The 25,600-nt window shown below is 35.5% G+C and overlaps 1 protein-coding gene across 15 annotated transcripts in view; it reads left to right on the forward strand.

The window, feature by feature from the left end:
* The window catches only part of LOC135222896 (intersectin-1-like), a 553,230-nt gene that overhangs the window by 273,757 nt on the left and 253,873 nt on the right, over positions 1-25,600 (forward strand). For 9 of the 15 annotated variants that reach the window (XM_064261270.1, XM_064261274.1, XM_064261275.1 and 6 more), the window contains 3 exons: positions 385-519; positions 14,378-14,446; positions 16,418-16,438. The exons of 1 other annotated variant lie outside the window; for it this stretch is intronic. In XM_064261270.1, the coding sequence (XP_064117340.1) occupies positions 385-519; positions 14,378-14,446; positions 16,418-16,438 (225 nt within the window). Of the gene's footprint in view, positions 1-384; positions 520-6,584; positions 6,645-14,377; positions 14,447-16,417; positions 16,439-25,600 lie in introns of all 15 variants that reach the window. 5 more of the 15 variants (XM_064261276.1, XM_064261278.1, XM_064261271.1 and 2 more) reach the window with 4 other exon arrangements.

Raw genomic sequence — 25,600 nt, forward strand, 5'->3', positions numbered from 1 at the left:
TGGGTAAAGCTTTAGGGAGGAGCTTGCTTTTGGAAAGCCTAACTTTGCAAAACCATGACATATTGTACACACATTTCATATGTGCAGGTGAGCCAATTTGTGGAAATTATGGGTGAAATTAGTTGCCTGTTGAAATAGGTTGAGGTGAATAGTGCAGAAGATAGGGTGAGGTCATGTAATAGTTACTCATCAGAATTGCTTTTCTTTTGTTTTCATTTGGTAGTTATCCTTTAAGGAAAACACTAGAGAATAAGCTAATTTCATTCTCTTCCTGACTTTGAGCTCTAAGTGGCCATGCCAAAGGTTTTACAATGATTTTAATAGATCATAACATAAGAGTTACTACCACCATCACCTATCCTACTCGTCCTCCTACTATGGCAGTTTAGTACTACTAGTACTGAAGGCACTGTTGCGGAACAAGGCGTGGCGTCAGCTGAGGAGGAGAATGTGGCTGTTGAGACAAAGGAGTCAGTTACTGAACAAGAGCAAGTTGTTGCTTCTGAAGCTAATGAAGAGGTATCAAATAAAACAATTTTATTATGCTATTCTTCCTTGATTCTTATCTCTGGTGGAGGACATGAGATGATTATGCTAATGAGCCAGTTGTGGTGGTGGTAACCTGCGTGCTTGAACAAGCTAGTTATGCTGGTGGAGGAGTGTTTTATCTATATATAAGCAATTTTATGCTATTCTGAGTTGTTGAATGCAAAATTTTTAGTGATTAAAGTCTAGGGGTGCTTATTGTGAAATAATGCTATTTCTTGGGGTTTGTGAAAGTGCATTCTCTTTGATTATGCATTACAGTCTTCTTTTTGTGCCTAAGTGCAACTTATGATTTCTTTAACTCTGTTGTATGAAAGCTACAGTCTTTGTAGTCTTATTGCTTTATTATAGATGGGGTATTTCTGCTTAATATATTCATGTATAGCAAGTACAGTACTTCTGTTTCATTTTCTTTGAAAATGAAAAATATGAATGTGGGGTATTGTTGTTATAGACTTGAAAACATTCCTTTGGTAGATAAAACCCATTTCAAGTGGACATCAAAATTCACTAACTGAAATGTAATTGCAAAAAGTGATTGATTTGTGGTTATTAAAACTGGCATTACTACATACTTGCAAAAAAGTAGCCAGTAGTTGACATGTAGAGAATAGCAAAATAGCATTCATTCTATACCTAGAGTTTAGGGGGAGTCACAGTTCCTTGACAGTGCTGTATAGTTGAAGGAATATTTGTATAGAGCAGTTAAAAGGAAAGGTCAAGGGGCAAAAAGAAAAAGTAGTTGTTGGATTCCATTTAGTTTTAAAAATTGGCCAGAATATTATTTCTTTGTTCATTATACTAGTGAAGGTGTTAATAAGTATGTATCATACAAATAGGGAGAGATTACACAAAATATTTGTGGATCTTGATTTGAAAGTACCATAACATGAGCTATAGATTGAAGAGAAGAATTTAAGATCGATGTTGGTTTTCATCAAGATCAACCCCTTGAGCCTTGTGCTATTTATCATTTGGTACAAATGCAGAAAGAGAAGCCTCTGGAGTTGTGTTAACCACAGAATCAAAGCAAGTGGTGGTAAGAATTATTAAAAGATAGAAGAATGGTAGAGAGGACTGAAATTTGACAGAAACTACCAGTGGCATCACAAGAGATTATCAGAATTGCAGTATCAGAGGATGTTTTTTCATGTTCGTTCTTGTCCGCTGCTGTTCTGGAAAATGAATTTACAAAGACTTCACATGGATATTTTTTTTTTATTAATTTGGGAGCTAATTATAATTATTTTGTTATTGAAACTTCAGCTTTTTGTTATAAGTTTTCATACTTTTATGTTTAAAATGTGTATGAAAAATGTATTACAGGGCATTTTTTAAATTTATGTACATAAATATGATACAGTGGAAGTACACATGTCCATTTGAAGTCTTTGTAACAGCCCCTCACATGATGAAGAGAATAGGTTGTTCAGTCGCACCCGAATAATAAAATTTTAATTTATATCATTGAATCATGTTTTTATAACAAATTATATTTACAATTGTTACATAAATTGGTTTTAAAAGAAAAAACTTGCGTATACATTCGATTTTGCAACACTGCAATTTACTTATTTTTTCCATGGGACAGAAGTACAAAATATAACGGCAACTCTGTCGATTTTTTGCTTTGTTACACGAACAAATATTGAGGTACAACCATACGAGCTCGAGATGCTGCTGCTAGGTAGATGGCAGTGACAATAATTAAGATAGTCAAAGAAGAAAAAGTAAATATGCATCTTTTTCATAAATCTTTTAAAAAGTTATACATTACTTCACTATATCCAATAATATTGTATGTATATTCATATTATTACTACTAATGTAGTGGTCAATGTTTTGGTTTGGAAATCAGCTGAGAGCGAATACGAGTTTGTTTCGCCATATTTAACTCAATTCTGAGTGAATTTTCTTGCTTGTAGTTGGGTTAAACAAATACTATCTAGATACTTGACCTATATGAGACAAGGTCCTTTTTCCTTATAGTAAACCTAACGAATGACCATGATTATTCATGAACCTTGTTCACTTTTGATGACTCTGTACTATATATATGTCGAATGAGTTGGCAAGACTGTTTACATTGGGTGTTTTTTATGGGTAATTTCTATCATCCAGGATTTTCTGTGGTCCAGCTATGGCCTGGTCCCAAGGGTGCCAGTTTTAAAAGGTCGAACACTATCAACTTTGATACAGTTGAAAGATTCCTAGATTATAGTACCAGTAAATATAAGTATCCCATTATTAGGCAGCAAAGATTTATCCTACATTTATCAAACATATACCTCTTTACTAATGAAACGAGGAAGTATTAGAGAAATATTGTCTGGTGACTTGAAAATGTACCTTGAGATAATTTGGATGCGTATCAGGGTTAATTAGTCAAAAAAGCAGTTGATTTGGAAGAAGCAATAGGGAGACCTGTAGGGAAGTACAGGAATCATGAAAAATAGGTGATTGATGAATACCCAGATGGTCTGGCTAATTAGATGGAAATTACAAAGGCAGATTTTGTTAATGTCTTAACTGCATTAATGGGGAAGCCTACATTAAAATTAAAATGTGATGAAGATTATTGTTGGGGTTAATGTATTAGGTTGATAATGCAAACTCAAGTACTGTACAAGTAGAAGATAATTTCAATTAAAAGTAAATTGTAAACGACGATGTAATAACATTTTTAGATAAGCTTTTTATTTTTTTGTTGTAGCATAGCATACATGTAACATTTTTGTAAGCATTTGAGTAACAGATGCTTCTGGTAAAATTTCATAAATGGAGAAATTAAAATATGATGTATAGCAGTTTGTAGAACTGGGTGTTATATTTTATTAAATGTACTATTCTCTTTTCCTGTCTATCGGTAACAGAAATTGAGTCATTGCAGAAGGAAGACTGTGTGCTAATTATGTATTTTGATCAACATTCGGGTTGTATTAAATTGTGAAGTTCCCATTCAGTTGAACCTCAGATTTGAGTTACTGTTATTCTACTCGACATTATTTTTGTAAGAATTCTATATCTATTAATTAAGAGCTTGTGCATGGAGGAGGTTAGTTGTCATATACCCACTTTAAATTTTGAAGTTCTCGTTTTCTAATGACAAACTGCTATTAACAGCAAATTTATCTGGCAACTTTTACACTGTCTCCCAGTTTCATAAATTGCAAACTTTGCTATTTACTGTCTAAGGAAGTTAGCAAAAATAATCATTAGACCTATTCAATACCAATTTTTGGATGAAAACTATGTAACTGCAGGTTTCCCCTCATCAGTGTCTAATTTTGCCTATGTGGTGTATTGAACCATTCGTCCATTTTTTTATTAATTTATAACCCTGCAAACTTCAGATTAAAATGAAAGGCTTTTAATCAGAGCAAAGTCCCCTCTAAGGATTGTGATTGGATTTAAATAGACATTAAAACTTTCCTTGCTTCCCCCAATAAATCTATTTTAAGATTTAGATGTAAGATAGTAGAGAAATAACTTGTCTTTGGAACATAAAACAAAAAAAAAACCAGTAGTTTTAATTTATTGGTTTCAAGCATCCAAATCAGTAAGTAAATAAGATTTGTTACAAGATGGTTTTCATATGTTAACATTTTATCATTTAATGTAGGTTACTACTTTTACATGGTTAAGTGAGATTACAGGTAGTCCTTGAGTTATGATGGTTTGAGTTACAATACTTTGAAGTTACGATATTTTTTATGTTGCGACAACGATACCGATATGACAAATATTTTAAATCTCTTGCCCCTCCAGTTTTAGAATACGTAAGTGGTGAATTTAAAAATGAAGGTTCTTACTTTACTTGAGATTAATCCCTCTCCCACTGTAGTAGCCAGGTCTTTTATGAAGACAGTTGTCCACTAGGAACAGAAAAGATAGGCTATAAAAGGTAGAGGTTTGTGTCCCACAAAAGTCTGAAAAAAATATTTCAAATTTTATCCAAATAGTCTAAATATTAAGATTTATTTTCAAAATGCAAAGCTCTATCAGTGATAGTTTCCCAAACTTTTTACTTTGAAGATGCAAATTTTACAACTTCATTGCTTAGTTTGGAATCATATTGCCAAAATTACTTCACTTACACCATTATTTGGCATTTTGAATAAAGTTTGTACCCAAGAAGTAGCTATTCACATCGGACTCTTTCTAACATCTGTTTTACTTATGAAGTATTTGTCATCGATTAATATACCAAATTTTATACTCCACAACTTTTAGTTTATGGTGAATCAAGAGTAAAATATGATATGAATCAGCATAAATTTGAGTGTATAATTTAACTGCATGAATTCCCTTCCTTATGAACCAACCAACTGCACCAATATACGTATATTCAAGCAGTTTTTATTAGTGCAAGTAGGGAAAATGTCTTTACAGTCTAGAAGTAAATTTTCACATCTTGATTATAGTGATATGGTGTAAAGTGTTTTCTTGATACAGTATATATATATGTCAGAAGCTAAATTCACAGTAGAATATATTTAGCAAGATAAGGTAGAATTTAGGGGTTTAGAAGCCACCTCTTAGGTAGGGATGCTCTTGCCTCATTGCCATGTTCAGAATATTTTTTCGTAGATTTTGAACAGGTCATCTTTTTAACTTTTTGGTAGTTGTGTATCATGGGATTACCCAAAGAATTGGTACTATATCTGAATCACTGTATACATTGGGAATATCAGTAGGATTTTTCTTAGTTCTCTTGCAGAATCATAAATCATCTCTTCAAGTAATGATTTTTGTGCAGTCAGTGTGGATTTTCCTTTTGCATAAAATTATTGTACATTATAGAATTCTGTATTTAATTAATAAGATTCTTGTATGTATGTTGTGAATACTATCAAGATGCATCGCCAATGTTAAGAGGCTGTGCCAGTTAACTTTACACATTCTGTAGTGTATATCAATGAAGGCAGTCCCTGGTTATTGGCAGGGGGCTCCGTTCTTGTCAGGGTGTTGATAAGCAAAAACCATCATTAACCTGAAACTTGGTGATTTATTGCGCTTATGGTGCCGATGTCCAATTAATTAGCCGATAACCAGTTAATGGTGCCTACTTTAGGTATGTCATGGTGCCATAACTCACCTTATGGTACCAATAACTCAAACTCAGCACTTTATGGCGCCATAAATCGCCAATTTTATGGCGCTAGACAAGTGCCATAAAACTGGGCCCCCTTAACCGAGTTCACCGATAATCAGTGACTGCCTGTAGTTGTGATGTTGTAGGTAGATTTTCAGTTTAACTGCTACATAGAAATTTTAGAAATTAGAGGTTCCTGTTTTCTGTATGGATTGAAAAATATTTTGGGAGGTACCACAGAATTTTTATTCAAATACTGTGTTATAGTATGAACTTGAATATGTTCATTTATTAGTAGAAAAGTCTTTTAGTATTTTAATCATGATTTCTCTGTGGGTAATTTGCATGAAATCTAGCTTATCACACAGAATGTAAGTAATGTGTTAACAGATACCACCCCATTTTATTTATTATAAAAAATATGTTTAGTATGAAGGGCAAAATCTGCTCATTTTTGGTGTATTTATTTTACATTTTATTGAACGGGCTAAACGTTTGTAATGGCATGTGCAGCTATGGCATTGCTGTGTGTTAACGAGTATTGCAGGGTAAAGGGAGCTGGTGTCTTTTAATTCCTTTCCAAATTTGAGATCATGCTTCTTCTGAGTTTGTTGTAAGGTCTGTGTTATTTTGTAATCACTCCCTTTCAGATTTGGGGGTGAAATTAAGTGTGATTGTACTATTTAATAATAACACTTACCTCATATTAGGCCTAGAATTAAAAAGAGATCACAGGAAGTTTCATTTATAATACACATAAGCTTATCAATAGAATCTGTTAGTTTTGTGCATGAATTAGATAGATAACTGGTGTAAGAAACTTTGATGTATATGCTTAAGCCAGTTCCAAAGACCAAAGGCTGAGAAATCACCATTTTGTTTACATAAATAATATAAGGTTATGTTATGAATTCCTAACTGTGCAACTGATGTATTATTCAAGGTTCGTATGGATGAAGTATACTACTCACGATTTGCAATAACCCAAAGTGACTGCAGCTATGTAAGTTGTTTGTAATAACCATTTCACTTTTGGTAAGTTGAAAAGTAGTACTGTACTTTGAAAAGTAGGTAGGCATTTAATTTTTTTTGCTTTAAATGGTATACAGTATGTATCTGCTGGTAGAACAAAATCTTTTTCATCATAAGGAATACTACTCATTAAGAGGGGACCCATATATCTGGGACGTGATCAACTCACTGAATCCATAACTCTTAAACTAATACCCCATTCAGTATGAGAACTTCCTCATCTTTGGTCAGTAGTATACTCAAAAATTCTTTGTTGACTGAACATTGCCAACAATATGAAACAGAACATATGAAAGAAGTAAAGATCTTCACTTTGCACTTAAACTGATGCTAATGGTTTCAAGTACGTATCTTTGTTTCAATTTAACTTTTAGTATTTACTTCTAGGAGCAGTAATCGTTTTTTTAAGCTGCTTTTGGAAAATCAATATTCAGATTATATATTAAAGGATGCTTCAACTTAACACTTAGTATTTACTTCTAGAAGCAGTAATCTGTCTACAGTGCATATTCCTTTGACAGTGCACATGTTGACAGGAGGACATTTAGAACGTATTTGCGTAGAGCATATTATCGTAGGAGATCCCATTGGGTTATCCTATTGTCTCCTCTGTCTACTTGGAGAAGACACCATGTTAAACCTCTTCACTACACGGTTCAACAAGAAGCTAGAGTTCTACTGTTCAATGGTCCCAGATCCATTTGCTGGGGCAGAGGATCCCTTCTGCATAGTGGGAGCAACCCGAGAGTTTATGCATTTCCTCCATTCTGCCTGTTCCATCATGTCCTGGATAGAGTAATGGGTTCCAAAATCTCAGGATGACCCTAGTAGCTCTTTGTGGCCCTAAGTGGAGTTGTTCTCGGGTCTTTTTCTCTTCTCACAGCAGTGCCGAGAGAGATTCCACCTTAGCACAACTTTTTTTGCCAACCTCATGTGGAGAGATACCACCAGTCAGTACAATCTTTATCTCTTCATATCTGGAGTCTGTCCAGTATTCATTTCAAGCGAGAGATCTTTCTTGTGAAGCAGCGACTCAGATGAAAGGCTACTTCAGGAGATCTTCATCAGCTGTGTACAAGAGGAGCCATCTGCTGTAATTGGTGACATTGAAGGGATTTCTCTCCATTCAGAGTTTCTGTTCAGTAGACAATGATCTTCTGAATGTTTCTCAGAACAGAGGAAATTCTTTCTGTTTATACTGTCAAGGGCTACAGACTGCTTTGTGATAAGTTCTTCATCTGAAAGATGTGGACATCACTTCATTCTGGGAATTCTCTATATGGTTTTGGGCAGTCTTGTTCACACAGGGAACTCACCTCCTACATGGGACCTTACTCTGGTACTGAGTAGTCTCACTCAAGCTCCTTTCAAGCCCGTGCATCAATTGTCTTACAGGGAACTGATTTTGGAAACAGTTTTCCCTCTGACCTTAGCTTCCTCAGAAAGAGTTGGAGAACTCTATGGTCAGGATTATGATGTAAACACACAAGGGTTTGGGTCGGTATCTTTCAAATTTTCCTGGAATTCATGGCTAAGACCCAAATTCTCTCAGTTCATGATGACAGATTTACCTTCTTTTCCTTTCATTCTGTATGGAGTTTATTATCAGCAACCTTCAAGAGTTACTGCTTTACCCCATCAAAGCACTGTATTTTTATCTAAAGGACTCATTACCTAGAGCCTAGGTGAATTAAACTTTGTTAGCACGAGCCAGCCCAAGAAAGAGTTTTCCTAGAATACTCTTTCGTTTAACTACATGAGGTGATTAGGCAAGACTACTACTCAACGTCAAGTTCTGTCATCAAGACTTGTGCATGTTCAACCACATGACATCAGAGGAATAGGTCCCTCCCTGGCATTTAAGAAGAACTTATCATTTGTTCATAGAATTTTGAATGCTAGTTCCTGACTATGTCAAACCACTTTCACTTTCCTCTACCTGAAGGATGTTGCCCACAGATCCTTAGACACTTTTTCCATGGGTCCAGTGGTGGCTGATCAACAAGTGTAACTCGTCCAGTGTCCCTGGCGGGACAGTTTGTATCTTGACTAAGATGATAGTGTGGAGGAGGGAATGAGTGAGATGACTGGTTTCTTTTTCTATCCATTTTCTCCTTTCTTCAGTACCTACAGGCAGTTTGAAAAATAAGACACAGCTTACACTAGAACTGGCTTGATGCAGGTGTGTTGCAGTTGCAGCTGTACTGTTACAGCACTTTTCATGTTCCATACAACATACAAATTTGCTTCTCAGTAGCTTCAGTTCTTCTCTCCAGCAAGGGGAATGAGAGGTGTTGACAAACCAGTTTCTTCTGGCTAACATGATTTGTTAATTGAACAGATATAGTTCTTTTTTACTTCTGTATATGCAATGAATCTGGACATGTTTCATTGTATTTAAACCCAGTTGACTGGGTGTTAGATATCCACATACGTATCTAACATCTCAAAGGCCTAGGTCCTCTTCTTTAGAATTATCATTTCTAAAAAGAATTATCAGGTTTGTTCCATGTATGAACAAATGACAAATTTTTAATTAATTTGTATTTTTCATAGCTAACAATCCTGAGGTCTTAATATTGACTGCCCACCTCTAGCCACCCCTCTTGTGTTTCATCCTGGTTTGGAAGAAAGACGAATGTGTAATTAGATTCAAGCGTGGTCTCTGACTTGCTTCCACCTCAACTACTTATGGGATGCCAGGTGCCACAGATGCCTTGTATTTACAATTTTTCATTCCTTTTAACAGGTTTTTATTTAGTGCCAGAAGGTTTATCCTAATGTTAAGACCTTAGGTTTTTTTATCTTTGAAAAATACAAAGTAATGAAAAAAAAAAGTTTAATTTTTACAATCACAGGATTATAAAATCATAGGGTTAGCTACTTGACCCAAGAAAAATCCCTCAAAAAAAATTTCTAAAAACCAGTTAACCAAATTTATAGTGTAAACTTATATATATATATAAAAAATATGAACAAATTGACCTAACTTATATAAAAAAAATATTAACAAATTAACCTACAAAAAGACAACCCAAAATTGTAGACTCAAAGGCAGCAGGACATATGAGGCCATCACTCGAACAACCATCTATCTGCAAATTTTCAGATTTTGAGTTATACATACTTTCAAATTCAGCAACTCTTCTATATATTAGTGTTTAGAAATTGTAAAAAAAAAGATATGTTTTTCATGTTCATAATCTAGGGAGAATGAGAGTAACTAGAATGATAAATGCGCAATATATTGTCATTCCAATGTTGACAAACTATTATAGGACTTTTCTCAGACTTCGGTTTTTTGCAGTTATGGTGTTGTTTGAGGTGCAGTTTGGATAGAAGATAATATTTACACACATAGTATTTGTAAAGAGCATGCTTTTAGCTTCATTTTGAATAAAAGAATTATGTCATAGCATAAATATTAATGGAAATATGATGATGTAAACATTGCAAAACTTCAATTGCGTTTTCTCCGATTTCTGTTTTGTGCAGATAGGCGGTTGTAGTACTATTGTGAACAGAGAATTCAAAGATACTACCAAAAATCATAAAACAATTTTAAGCTGATACTCAAAATAACATTGAATATTAGTTTCATGACAAAAAAAAAAATTATAATGATATTGAAAACTAATATTCCTTCCAGAAAAGAAGTGACATATTACCAGCTATTTTGGGAATCCAGATCAACCTGTTAGCTCAGGAAAAAAACTTGAAATTGAAATATGCTAATATATTAGAAGTAGAAATTATACCCAATTAGTATGAAATTAAATCAGAAATAGTGACTGAAATGCAGTTATACCATAAAAGAAATTCAGTAGGTTCTCTTTACTTAGTGCTTTAGTTTTCATAGCAGAACCGTGTACAGTATGGTCAGCAGTTAAAATTAAATAACAAATTTTATCCATTACTGTACGTATATAAATTTTATGAAGATGGTATAAATATTGAAATATATTAGATCCCAGTTCATGTAGACAGTAAGGAAAATGTAGATACCGATAAAGCAGCCAAAACTACAACCAGTATACAGTGGTACCTCAGGATACGAAATTAGTCTGTTACGAGGCGGGCCTTCGTATCCTGAGCTTTTCGTATCTTGAACCGCATTTTAAATGTAAATTGCCTAATTCATTCCAAGCCCTACAAAAACACCCCAGTAAATTTTATAATAAAGCTAAATTGACCAATAAACAATGAAATACAACAATTTGGACCATTCAATACCTAACTTAATATGTACTACTAATATGTACTACATAGTACCTGTAAATAAAGTATTAGTGTACATGGTATACAAGAAATACTGTACGTACATACGTACGTATGTAGTAAAATGTGGAACCTTACCTTTTGAGTGAGGCTATCTCCGAAAGTGGCGACAGAGGAGGAAGACAAATGGCAGAAAACTTGTACGTACGTACACTTAACTTTACGAAACACATCAAAAAATGTCAGGAAACATTATGACTAAACTTTATGAAACACATTAACAAATAGCACAAAACCTTAACACTAACTTTACAAAAAACTTAAAATTAGATTTTAATTTTTTTTATTTTTACTTTTTTTTTTTTTTTTTTTTCCACCACTTTCAATTTTCTGTTTTTTTGTAGTATCACATGGATCTTCCTGTTTGCTTACTCCTACTAAAGGCCTCTTTAAAAAATAACTATCCAAGGAAGATTGCTTCTGCCTGTTTTTCAAAATGTTCCTGAAAGGACTCAGGCAAACGTCATCGAACTGCGCAAGCATACGACCTGTGTAAGCCTTTTCGGGGTGTCTCTTTTCTACAGATGATTGCACTTTATGAAAAGCAACTAGAGCATCCTTAATTTCTGCCGTTGTCATAGGGTCGTCGTCCTCCTCCTCGCCGCTGCTAGAGAACTCTTCTTGGACGACGTTATGTTGCATGGCCTCCAACTCCTTCAGGTCATCCGTCGCAAGCTACTCTTGGTGCTCCTCGAGAAGGTCATTGATGTCATCCTCGTCGACGACCAGCCCCATGGACTTGCCGAGTGCAATGATCTCGTCAAGATTTGGTTGCAAAACAGTTTCAAGATCGTCAACTGTTTCTGAATCTGCACCAGCTTCGCCCACGTCGAATCCCTCGAAGTCTTTGGCGGATACAGCATCAGGCCAGAGTTTCCTCCACGAAGAATTCAAGGTTCGCCTCGAAACCTCCTGCCAAGCTTGATCGATGAGTCGGATGCATATTACGATATAGAGATACTCCTTCCAAAATTGACGCAAGGTGAGGTTTGTGGTATCGGTGATGTCGAAGCATCTCTTGAAAAGATGTTTGGTATACAGCTTCTTGAAGTTTGATATCACTTGCTGGTCCATGGGCTGGAGGAGAGGGGTGGTGTTAGGCAGAAGATAAAGAACCTTGATGAAAGAATACTCCGCTAGGATATTTTCCTCGAGGCGAGGAGGGTGAGCAGCAGCATTGTCCAACAACAGCAGACATTTCAGAGGGAGGCGCTTCTCTTCCAAGAATTTCTTCACTGTCGGGCTGAAACACAGATTTACCCACTCCGTGAACAAAAGTCTCGTTACCCAGGCTTTCGCATTAGCCCTCCACATCACTGGAAGCTTCTCCTTTAGCACTTTGTGGGCCTTGAAGGCTCGAGGAGTCTGAATGATACACATGTAGGGCCTTGACCTTACAATCCCCACTGGCATTGGAACAAAGTGCAAGCGTAAGCCTGTCTTTCATAGTCTTATGCCCGGGTAGCTTCTTCTTTTCCTGCATGATGTATGTCCGACGAGGCATTTTTTTCCAAAAAAGGCCAGTCTGACCACAGTTGAAGACTTGCTGAGAACTATAGCCTTCATTGATCGTCATCTCGTCGAACGCCTTAATAAAGGCTTCGGCAGCTTTCGTATCCGAGCTGGCAGACTCCCCATGCCACACCACCGAATGGATGCCAGTCCGTTTACGGAATTTTTCAAACCACCCATGAGAAGCCTTGAAGTCTGGGGTTGGCGTCGATGTCCCTTCTTCAACGTCGTCTTCGGCCTGGGCAATCAAATCACCAAAAATAGTGTTGGCCTTGTGGCAGATTGCCGTCTCGGTTATTGTGTCGCCAGCAATTTCTTTGTCTTTTATCCAGACAAGAAGCAGCCTCTCCATCTCGCCATGCATGTGGCTCCTCTTGTTGGACAAAATGGTCACGCCCTTGGAAGGTGTAGCTGCTTTGATGGCTTCCTTCTGCTTAAGGATGGTGCCTATCGTCGATGGATTTCGGCCGTATTCCTTAGCGATCACACTCAACCGCATGCCAGCTTCATACTTTTTAATTATCTCCACCTTTGTCTCCATAGAAAGCATCCTCTTCTTTCCGTGAACTTCAGCAACTTTCTTGGGACCCATGACTATGTATACTGTACGTAATGAAGTTATGTAGTGTATATACTAAAGTTCTCACACAACACGATAAAGTAGTACAACGAAATCACTAACATGAATTTACGTTAATAAATGAAATCGTATAGAACGAACGAATTATGCGTGCGTACACAAATGCTGGTGCAAAGCAGTGGGCGAAGGACGCCTTTATGGAGACCACGATGGGAGAGATGCTGACCAATAGGAGAGCAGGATCTTATGGCGGTGACTAGCATCAGGAACCAATGGGAGAGCGGGAGGATGGTGGCGAGTCTACTCAGTTGGTGGCGTGCGAGTTTTAAAATTGTTATCGGTGGTCCGGGCGAATCTCGGGACTTTACAGCAACAACCTTTCGTAACCTGAACTATTTTCGTATGTAGAGCCAAAAAAATCTTCGTATTTGCTTTCATAACTTGAATTTATTGTAGGCTGGGACTTTCGTATGTCGAGGTACCACTGTATACAGTAATATTTTGTATTTACTGTTATAGCAATTCTAATTGATGTTTGGTATCTCAATTCCATCGTCATTAATTAATCAGTCAATAGCCTTCCCACTTACCCATACTTACCCTTTCACTACTTGAATGTTGCCACTAAACAGATACCTTGTGCTAAGATTATGTGTCAGCAGAAGATGGGTTTGCAGATTAATACCCAAATATCCAAGTAGAGGAGTAAAACTAAAAATTACGTATCATACTTTCCTCAACGAATTTTGAAAATTTAATATTTGGCCTACCTCATGAAAACTAACAAGAAAAAATCAGAAATTGAATACAGCTAAGGTAGCTGTTACCCTTAATACTGCATCACCAAGAGAGGGTTGCTATCAGAAATAATGATAATGTATAAAACAGCACTATGTGCATAAGTCATTTTGAGGAGCACATTAGATTACAATCATAACTTTACAGTATGATCTTATCTTAAGTTTTATCTTAATTGTTGGGAGGGATGGATGGTTTAGCTCTTAAAAATAGGTGTAGATGGTCTGTTGTTGTGCTGTTCATGAGTAACTTTGTATCTTAGAAGTTAATTTTTGAAGGTCAAATGTATAATTGGAATTATAGTATATATATCTGCACTGCCTTTGGGTTATTGCCTGTTAATTTTTATGCAGTATAGTAATAATGATGATGTAGGTTGATCATTTTTGGCTTAAAAGTATGTACTATTTCTGTAAGGTTTCACCTACGTAGTCTGTAGCCTAATAGGAATCTAATACTAGTGTAAGCATAAATGCCATGGTGTTTGCTAATAGTCGTTTGTTTCCTATCCCCTTTATCATGCTTACATTGTGCAGCAGACAAACAAAAGCACAGACCCTGGAACTGTCCAGACTCCTGATTCTGCTACTTTAAAAGTCAATCAGGTATTTGGAGAATGGTCATTGGTGTTTTATGCATGACAGTCATCTTAATATTTCTGTATGATTGACAATATTTACTTCTTAGAAAGATCCATGTTTTTAACTTCTTATATGTCCTTGCCTTTTCAGAAGTTTATTCTTTATTATTTGTCAATATTCAGTCATTTTTTGCATGTCATTCAAGTAATTCCAGATAATTCAGAAGATGCACGTAGGTATGTTTGAGTACGTAGCCTAATTTTGCAGTAAGATTGTTTGCTTAGGTCTTATTGCAGTTCAATCATTTTATTTCTCATTTAAGTAATCTAGTTGCCCATGCTGTTACTTGTGAGATATATTTCCATATATTTATTTATTTCTATCATTTTGTTTTTCTGTACATTATTCACCATTACTAATTTCATTTTATCATTGCTATTAAATTGAAGACATTAATTCCTGGAATCTCACTTATTTGATATTTTATGTGAATTGACAATTTATGTGCCATTTAAATCAGAGTTCCTGAAAAGTAGCAAAAAATGCTCTGATGTTTCATATACTAGACCCACTGCTTAATACAGAACAGCAACTAATGCCAGTTGTGGTGTACTACAGGTACTTTTTGCTTGGAGCTGTAGATAGTATTTGCCATTTATGTTTATATATTCAAATGGTTGTCACTGTTATTCAGGACATTTCATTAAGGCCTTTTGTTATATTCATACTTTTGACTTATCATAACTCACAGATTGTTTAAATCATTTTTAGCAATTCCAAAGTTATTGATGATGTCCCAACATACTTCATGACTGTAAGATGGTTGCTTGCTAGGTAGGTTTTTTTAAGTTTATGCCTAAGAAGTTCATTTTGTGCAGCTCTCATGGCAATATAGTATATAAATTATTGATAAAAACTACTATTCATTTATTAAATCATAGGTTATTTTTTTTTACTGTTTTGCACAGTCATTCCATGGTGTCTGGGGTGGTTGGATTATGAATGTTATTACTATCATTTTACTGTTATTCATGAAATTCTAATAGAAAAAAATGCATCTAAAGTGTATGATTAAGAATTACAATTCATTTTTGAGGCATACATATATGGTTTCCAGCAAGGTATACTAAGACTGATAAAATTAGAATGATGGAACTAGGTAATTGCTTTCTTACCTTGCTTTAAAAACTTAAATTTTAACCCTTTTCATTATAGATGCGGAACTGTTTGCAGCTTTTATTTTAGCCATTGTACATTTCTAGAGTGTTTGAATGAAGATGGTGTGGAACAGATGACAAAATTTAATTTGCTAATATCTACCACATTGATTGTTGGTTCATAATACATATTCTAATTGTAACTTCTCAGAGTTAGATGTAGAAATGCTCATTTTACAAAGAACAAATACATATGCAAGGCTAATGACAGTATCAGGTGCTGATAGATCTGATGATTTTAAGAGTTTATTTGCTTGCTTTTCCCCAATATTATATTATCAGGTATTTAGAATACATAACAAGATAGCTTGAAAGTATGAAGAGCTATGAATATTAGTTGCATATTGGGGAAATGATAATCTGTGATTTATGTACTTTTACTGTAGTTCATTTTTAAAGGGTTTTTGATGAATTATTTTGAATTTATACAACTCTTCAGGATAGAGCTCATACCTTTTTGTTTTGTCTCATTTTTTTGCCTTTTTAATTTTCCTTAGAAAAAAATAAAACCTTAAAACACCTGCTGAAAATCAAGACAATTTATTGTCTTCCATATTTTGCCAAGGGCATTTTCTTCAGTATGTATGTCACAGACACTTTCTGTGTTCTTTTATTTTTAAGTGATATGTAAAATAGTCATTGAAATTTCAGTATGTTACATGTTTTCGAGACATGGTTGCTTTAGTTTATTACTTTAAGGTAAAGTATTTATTTTCGTGATCAATGCTACTAATGATGTTTGTTGTTTTTGCCTTTTGCCAATCTAAAAACAAATAAGGACGACGAACTTGAGAACAAGGTTAGAACATGCAGAAAGTAAAATTAGAATTATGTCATACTCTGGCACAAAATCATCTTATAATTTTGTTTTTTATAATTACTTATGCACATACATTCCATATGTTTGAAATACATCATAGTATCTGTGTTTGTCCTTTTTTTTCTGGATAGAATATGATTTGAATACAGAATTGACTTTGTTTCAGAGTATGGCTTTAGTCTTAGAACACTGATGTTGATAGATTACAAATACGTACTGTAATGTATAGTCTATAGTTGGTAGACCCCTGTTAGTGAATGAAATAGTATAATACAACTCTGTAATATATATCTAAGGAGAACATGTGCCACCTCTATTTTAAAAGTATTTTGTTATTTTGATGGGGTTCTGGCATCAGTATCAGGGAGACCTTACGATAATTCCTGACGTGCTGGTTGCTCAGAATTTAAACCTCTTGGTTAGGACTATTTTTGTAAGTGTTTATTAATGTTACACCTGTTTGTGGAGTCATCACTTAAAAATCCTCTCAAACTCAGACTAATTTTGTTTTTCAAAGTTGATTTATGAAAGAATTCTAGGCCTAGGACAATTTTTTAGGCATAAAAGTTAGTTGATTTAGTTACACTGTATTTGTTTATTGCAAAATATGTAATGTATTATTCATGTATTGAGATATTTTGTACTTCTTCCCATCTTCACTAGCATCTACAAGTACAAATTCTTGAATTTATCTGACCCTTCCCTTTTCACCTTCATATTTTTCATGTCACTTTTTGTGGATAGCACAATGTACTGATGCATGGAATAACAATGTGGAAAACTGTGAATGCTGCATAAATTTAAATGAGCTTCATATTAGTGATTATTAGTGATATTTTGCCCCAGAATACAAATTCCTTAATGGATAAATGGGGAAAAATATGGACAAATGTTCAACTGGAGATGAAGAAACAGAATCAAGTTATAGAAACTGAATTTTGATATAACTTTTAACTTGAACTTGGAACTAAAAACACAAAAGATTGTTGTGAGAGCATTGTCTGTGTTAATCACCAATTAGCGGGAGTTCTGCTCCCACTTCTCAGCCAAGCACTGCTAACCGAATATTGTTGATAACTGAAAATCGCTGATAAGTATGGTAGTAACTGGCATGTACGACATTGTAAGCACCATTAAACCACTTATCTGTGCCAATAAACCACTTACCAAAGCTGATAAACCTCTTACCGATGACAATAAACAGTTTACCAATGCCAATAAACCGCTTACCGATGGCAATAAACTGCTTGCTGACAGCAATACTCTGCTTAACGATGCTGAAAATTGCTTACCATTGCCGAAAACTGGGTAACGTCTTTAGCCAAGCGCCATTAAACTGGAACACCATTAACCCACACTGCTGATCAGAGAGGACTGCCTGTAGTTATGGTAGTCAATGGCGTTAACAACACAGTAAGGTATAGATAAACTGCTTACTGATGCTGATGAATTGCTTACCAGCACCAAAAATCTCTTAAAGACGGCAATAAACTGCCTAGTGATGCTGACAAACCTCCTACTGATGCCGATAAACTATTTACCAGCGCCGAAAATCTGATTAACAACATTGTTAGCCTAGTGTCGTACAACCAAAACGCTCTATTCGATGCCGCCAATAAGCAATGACTGCCTGCACAGTATAGAAAATTGGGTCAAAATCCAGATTCTTATGAATTTTTAGATATTTCCAAACCTTTAGTAGTACAGTGGACCCCCCATATTCGCGTGCTCCAGATTCGCAGACTCTCACGTTCGCGGATTTCTCTCGGGAACGTTTCCCCACTTTATTCGCGGAAAATTCGCACATTCGCAGTATTTTTCTATGAGAAATATCCACAACTTCGTGGTTTATCAGTTTCATCATAAAATGCACTTTTTGTGATAAAACTATTAAAAAGCCAAGTATGAAAATTTTTAGTGGGTTTTTCTTGAGTTTTAACTAACAAAATAGGCTGTTTTCAGCATTTTTGTAGAGGTTCCAACTATTTGCGGGTTCTAACTATTCACGGGGTGGTCTGGTACGCATCCCCCGCGAATAAGGGAGGGGACCACTGTAGTATGTTAAGTTCTGTCTCCAGGTTCTTTTTAGGCAGAGGTCCCTGATGTGACACAAAATTGACAAAATACGTATACTCACTGTACCTGATATGTTTAGTGAACGAAGTCGTCCTACCAAATGTAGCAGTGTTTATAAATATTGTGGATAGAAAAATCTCTTACATCATGTACTCATTTGTTATTCTGGCTACATATACTACCATAATGTTATTCTGGCTACATATATTACTACTTATAATGGTCACTGTTCCATTAGGTACATTCCAACTGTTGGCTACATACTGTCAGTTACGTACTTTTCAAATATTGTTATTATTGGGGACTAGTATTGCCAAAAGAAAACAGGAGACTTGAGAATTAAAGAAGTTGCTTCCACAGGCTTAGAAATGTCTTCTGATTTGTAAGAATTAATGGATTTCAACTCTGTGTCCTTGATGTTCCCTGTGAGACTTGAATTAATTTCTTAATGTCACATTATGTATTCACACTTACAGATGACACCATTATACATTACAGTGGTCCCCCCGTATTCGCGGGGGATGCGTACCAGACCCCCCGTGAATAGTTAGAACCCGCGAATGTTTGGAACCCCTATAAATATGCTAAAAACAGCCTATTTTGTTAGTTAAAACTCAAGAAAAACCCACTAAAAATTTTCCTACATGGTTTTTTTAATAGTTTTATCACAAAAAGTGCATTTTATGAAGAAATTCATCAAAAAAACCAAGGAATTGTGGATATTTATCATAGAAAAATACTGCGAATGCGCGAATTTTCCGCGAATAATGCAGGGAAACGTTCCCGAGAGAAATCCGCGAATGTGTGAGTCCGCGAATCTGGAGAACGCGAATACGGGTGGTCCACTGTATACATTATTGGAGTCAGATTTATGGATCTGCAACAAACTCAGCTTTTATCCATGTTGAGGAGGCTTGTAAACATTTCCAAAGAAAGCTAGTGTGAGATGTGCTGCAGTTTTCACAGCAAAATTGTTTGCAGTCTCTTCTACTGTTAAGATTATTAAAAGTATGCCTTTACAAGAGATCCCAAAGATTGAGATGGTTTGGCCATGTGATGTGAAGGTGATAGGAGAATTTAGTCGGGAAAATATTAGGGATGGAAGGTCTGTAGGACTTTGAAGGGGTACAGTTAGTTAGAAGCTTCAATTTTAAAGAAAGTGAATGCACACTGTCCTGTACTTTTGGCTTAGGCATACATTCTGTACTTATTTGTTTTCCAACTGTTTTTTTTTCCTTTTATTCCTATTTTGTGCATTCACTAAAAAGCAAAATAATGGTTAAGGTAAGACATTATATTTTAATTCATATAGACTATTTTTTTATCTCATAATAAGCATTTCCGTGCTTGGATTGAAATGAACTTGAATTAGCACTAAAATAATAAGCAATTGTAAAGTTCATGAAAATTTGAGGATATATTCATTGCATTAATTTCAGCATTTTAAATTATACAAAATTTTCCCCAAAGAAATTGTTATTTTCAGTTATGCAAGAATTGCTGCGGTAGCCCTACAGAACTAACTGTTGTCCTAAAAATTCTCTTGTACAGCCAATTAAGTTGTTAGTGTCAAAAGAAAGCCCGAGAGTCAAGACAGTTGTTTGGGCACCTGATGAAGAGGGGAGATAATGAACGACATGTTGCAGGAGAGAGGAGGAGAGAAAGAGAAGGCCTAAGAGAAGATGGAGAGACTGCTTTCAATAAGACATGAGGGACAAAAGAATAGGCGAAGTGAGGACACAAAATAGAAACTCCTGGAAATGGCTCATGAAAAACATTGACCCCAAATAGGGATAAAGCTGAGTGGGTGAAAATGAAAGCAAATTAATTTAATTCCACAAATTGTATGAAGCTAGCATAAATGTGTAAATAGTACGTATATGGAATGCCTGTCCATGTTGGCACGAAGAGAAATTATGATGTCAATAAAGCTGCCAAAGTAGCAGTTATGATATATGATGAAACCACCTTCCCAGTCAGTGATTATTTCTCATCTCTAAAACCTATCATGTTTAATAGATGACAGACTTTATGGAATAATTAATCTTAAAACAAACTAAGCAGATAAAGCCTTTGTAATTTAATCTTGTCTTTGAATTTCTTGACACATGAATATCTATATTAATAGCCCACATGACCCCAAGTGCCAGTATGGAGAGACTACAGTTCAAAATCAACAGTTGTACACTCGACAAGAAAAGTGAAGATACAGTTTTCATTAGCTTTCGTTCATCGAATTTCCCATTTGTTTTTACTGAAAAGACATAATATTGCTAACTTTACTCTAGAATATGAAAATACACTGCAAATTATATCATATAAGTTAAACTGGAAAACAAAACTGCTCAGATACTTAAAAACACGATATATGTCCGAAGTAATTGGAATTTCTCAGATGAATTCGTTCATAGAGATTTGGTAGATAGAATGTGAGTTTCTGATTGTAGTAATATGTATCACGATGACAATATTTACCTATTTTCCTTCATGAACGGGGATATTATTGCATCATTGTAAGTGGTGAATGCAATTATTTTAGTTTCTACAAACTCATGTTTGTATTTCAAAGCGATTAAAGTTAGCTGACGTCAATGGCAGTCAATGTTGCGACAGCTAAGGTAGGTTGAGCAAATCTAGTTGCATCCGCAAGAGCTTTTTCTATGATGTGAGGAGGAGCCCTAGAACTTCGAGTGGGGAAGCGCAAGTCACTGGATATTGGCTTACATAACAGATTTCACACTTTGATTACTTTGACATTGACATGGATCGAATGCTAGTTGCTGTTTATCCCTTAAACGACTATTGGACATATTATACGTTAACTAAAATTGTCTGTCGGGTGCTAATCGGATGTATGGTACGTTGACTACAAAAAGTTTTTTAAATATTAGCGGAAAAATAGTTCATAGTAGCTTACAGCCCTACACTACTCCATTTCTTTGCCGCGAAGCTGAAAGATCTCCCAACACATCAGCATGTTTTGCACGATATAAAACTTTATTTGTCTGTGCAATACATATTGAGTTATTTGTGGTAATAAATATTTTTACTTAACACAGGTTTTTTTGTGAATGATTTGTGGATGAAACCCAATTGTCAAAAGTACAGACTATCAAGAGAGCAAGAATGACCGCAGCCTGTGTCTAAAATTTTCCACATCTTTTTACAATCTTTGAATGTTGCGGCAACTGTCGAATGAAATCAAGATTAGGGTATGAATTTCTTAAGAGACTTAACTTGAATATTATGATCCTTCAAATTATACCTAGCATAGTGCAGCACAATCTTGGCAGTCATATCAACCTGTTTCACAGGTACTGTCTGTGCACCAACTCACCGCTCTTTCTTCTGCCTTTCCCCCGTCCCAAGTCCGTCACCAATACTATAATTCTCTCTCTCTCTCTCTCTCTCTCTCTCTCTCTCTCTCTCTCTCTCTCTCTCTCTCTCTCTCTCTCTCTCTCTCTCTCTCTCTCTCCACTTCTAAAACATACTTTAAAAATATATATTATCACTCAATCTCCCAAAGAAAATATAATGAAATTAAGTAGTTATAAATAGGCCTAAGCTTTCACGTAAGCAGATTTTGCTCTCTCTCTCTCTCTCTCTCTCTCTCTCTCTCTCTCTCTCTCTCTCTCTCTCTCTCTCTCCTCTCTCTCTCTCTCTCTCCTTCCTTTTGAAACATTTGAAAAAATATTATCACTTAATCTCTCAAAGTAAATATAATGAATTAAGTATCTCTATCGATAGGCCTATGCTTGCTCTCTCTCTCTATCATCATGATATTTCATTCTTTACTGCATTGTTCCTCACAATTTCCACAAGTACTGCCCAGATTTTAAAACACTTTCTCTCACTGTCTAAGATCCGTCTTCAATTACTTATGATTTTTACGTTAGTTTAGTGTCAAACATTACTTATAAATAAGGTTTCACAGTAGGTTTTAAAAAAGGATGATCGATATTCTACCCTGAACTGATGTTACCAAACCAACATTAACGAATAATATAGAGCCTGTTTCTACATTCAAGTATAAATGATTATCGGACCTCTACAGAATCGTATGGTGTAAAGTTAATGGAAATCTAGAAAGCAACAAACGCTATGATTTTGAAGCTCCGCCTCCCCTTTCTAGAGTTGCCAGGTGTGGCATTATTGAACAATATATGTCCGAAGATTTAATAAAACTGTATCTTAACTTTCCTTGCCTAGTGTACATAATGAAATATGAATATCCAAGCTTCAGCCAACAGTGAATGTCAAGTTTTGGAAATAAATTAAGAAAATTATGTTACAAATAACTACATACAGGTTAAAGAAAAAACCTTCAAATTTTGTTTTAAAAGACCAGCCCTTCAAATTTTGTTGTAAAAGACCAGCCCTTCAGAAATAGGTATTTTAACTTGTGATCTGGTTGAGCTACTTGATAATGATAGTGCACTGTAGTATTGTTTTCCTTATCATTTTCCTTAGATTTTCATGAGCATTTTGTATTAGGCATTAGATATGACAAACACACTCAAAACTTTCAATTTAATACAATTACGTACGTTTGCATTATTCTCTGATATACATAAAACTGGAGTTAGGCTGCTTAATATAAGGAATATTAAAGCTAGTTAAAAAGTGAACTTTGATATGTGACATCTTTAAAACAGACTACAAGAAATCTTCCTAATAGAGTTTTGACATACTATTTAAACACTTTTTTTTATGGAACTGGGTACATAATTTGTTAGTATTTATTAAAAGTATATTGAATGATGTATTATAATAGTGGTTTAGATCTTGCAAAGTACTTTGGTATTGCTTTTTTTTTATATCTTCATGTTAATGAACATGCAAATACAGTTAACTATGCCTATTTGGGTATGTAAAAATGTGCTAATAACTCAGAAATTGTCTTAAGCCTTGAATATTTCTTAGTTTGAAATTCTTTTCATTGTGAGCTGTTTTTGGAAACTATATAGCCTGAGTTTTGGATGAATTCATACACTTGTACACATTTCATTGCACTTGTCGTAAGACATTTTTTTTATAAAGTATGTATTTATCCATGTTACTACAAGACATGTTCACCTTTCATAGCCGAATTTTGATTATAAAAGGGGTAAGAAAGCTACTGTTTAATATACCAGTAGTTTGCATATTTGTATGTTTGAATTCAGTTGATTTACACTACACTGGTGTACTGCGTAGCGAAGTATTACGCTCTCTTTAAAATTCTCTGAAATTCAGTATTTTCATGATAGTAAATAGGGTTACCCCTAAAAAGCAAGTTAGACATGTTCTTGTATCAGAAGAAAAAGGAAGTATCTAAAGTTACATATTTAACAATGTACTGTAAGGCCTATCAGCGTTATATTCCTGTACTTAATGATTACGTACTTGAAATTTTTAGTTTTGATAACAGGACCTACCCAGTAATTATATAGCTAGGAGTTTCACTCTCCCGGCAGTTAAATTCTGAAATTCGCAGATTGCTCTAATTTTTTGTTCTGATGTAGCTAGGTAACAATGACCATGCCTGCTTTCGGGGTAAGAGGGGAACCATTGGGCAAAGTACTCAGTTTATTTCTGCTGACTGATGGCTTTAGATAGTTGTCAGCTGCAGTTAATTCCGGAATTCTTGACTTTTCCTTTTGTTTATCAACATTTGGTGAAGCATTAATTGTGTTTTTGCCAACTCGGCTATATTAATTAATTTAGGTTCTCTTAAGAACTAGATAGTTTTGAACTTTTTTACCGACCTGTCTGACTTTTTTGTTAACGTGTCGGACTCTGGTGTTGCTAACATTATGTATTGTGCGAATGGTTGTAAGACTAGGTTGACCAAAGATTCTTACGATACTCATTCCTCGTGTACAAATTGCATTGGATAAGTATGTTCAGTAAATGTGAGATGCAATGAGTGTCATGACTGGGATGAGAGAACATGGAGGCACTTAGAATCTCATTTAAGAAAATTAGATAGAGATAGAATGAGAAAGGCTTTAGCTAAAGCTAGTTTGAAATCAGCTAGCCAGGGATCATGGAATTCAATTGTTCCTGTTATTTCTCTAGCTCCAGTTCCCAGTTCTCTAACTGTACCACCTTCTAAAGTTTCATGCCTTCACACTTTCGATCCCAACCCCATAGCCAGTTAGAAGAGAAGCTTGAAAAACACTTTTCTCTATAGTGCAGACAATGGAGCAACTCGGTTTATCAGTCAAATTACTTATGGATTAGGCTAAAAGTGACAGTGCAGTGTTAGTGGAGGAGGTGGCTGTTTGTCTCATCAACTCTCCAACGCAAAGTTCACTGGTATAGTACACCCCAGTGCATGGGAGGAGTCAAACTGGTAGCCTAAGGAAGGTTGGTGGGGTCCGCCCATGTGTAGCCATCTCCTTAGTGCAACCTGTTGTAGTTTCCCAGGTATCAACATAGAACATCTGGAAAGGTCTATCTATGGAAGTGCATAATTTGTCCAGTTCCAAAGACTCCATGTCGTCGTCGTCAGTGGAGCTCTAGCAGTAAGTGTCAGCCTCTTAAGAGGGGCTATAGGATGTAACGGCACCTCCTACAGTTCCTGTTAAGAGGTCAACGGTACTGTTGCCTACTTGCAGCCATTGGGACTCTCTGGAGCAATTTTCTTCTGATTGCCTCTCAGAAGTGAATGCTCATCCAGCGCCTAAGGCTCGTCATAGTTCAACTGCTTCACAAGACTCAGTACTGTTGGCTTCTGCTCCTCCTGCAGCTTCCAAAACACCCGCGATGTCTGAAGCAGTGCGGATCTTTCTCCTGTTTCATTGGAAGAGGAAGAGACAGAGGATCAGATTACCTCTTCTGTGTATGTCCCCTTAATGAAGTTCCTCTTGACCGCTTATCCTGCCCTCTTTTCGCCTACCACTCCCTTGTCGTCCACATTGACTTTAGTTATGGATATGCCTATTTCTGCTTCTTCCGACATATCAAAGATAGTTTTTTCTTCTTCAGCAAAGAAACCTTTTAGGGATATAGAAGTATGGCTAGCAGAGAAGAGGTATCAAGGCAGAACTTCTTTCAGTTTTCCTCCCTTTAGGATTTCAA

This window comes from Macrobrachium nipponense, chromosome 8 (genome assembly GCF_015104395.2).
Source record: "Macrobrachium nipponense isolate FS-2020 chromosome 8, ASM1510439v2, whole genome shotgun sequence".
Taxonomy (NCBI): Eukaryota; Metazoa; Arthropoda; class Malacostraca; order Decapoda; family Palaemonidae; genus Macrobrachium; species Macrobrachium nipponense.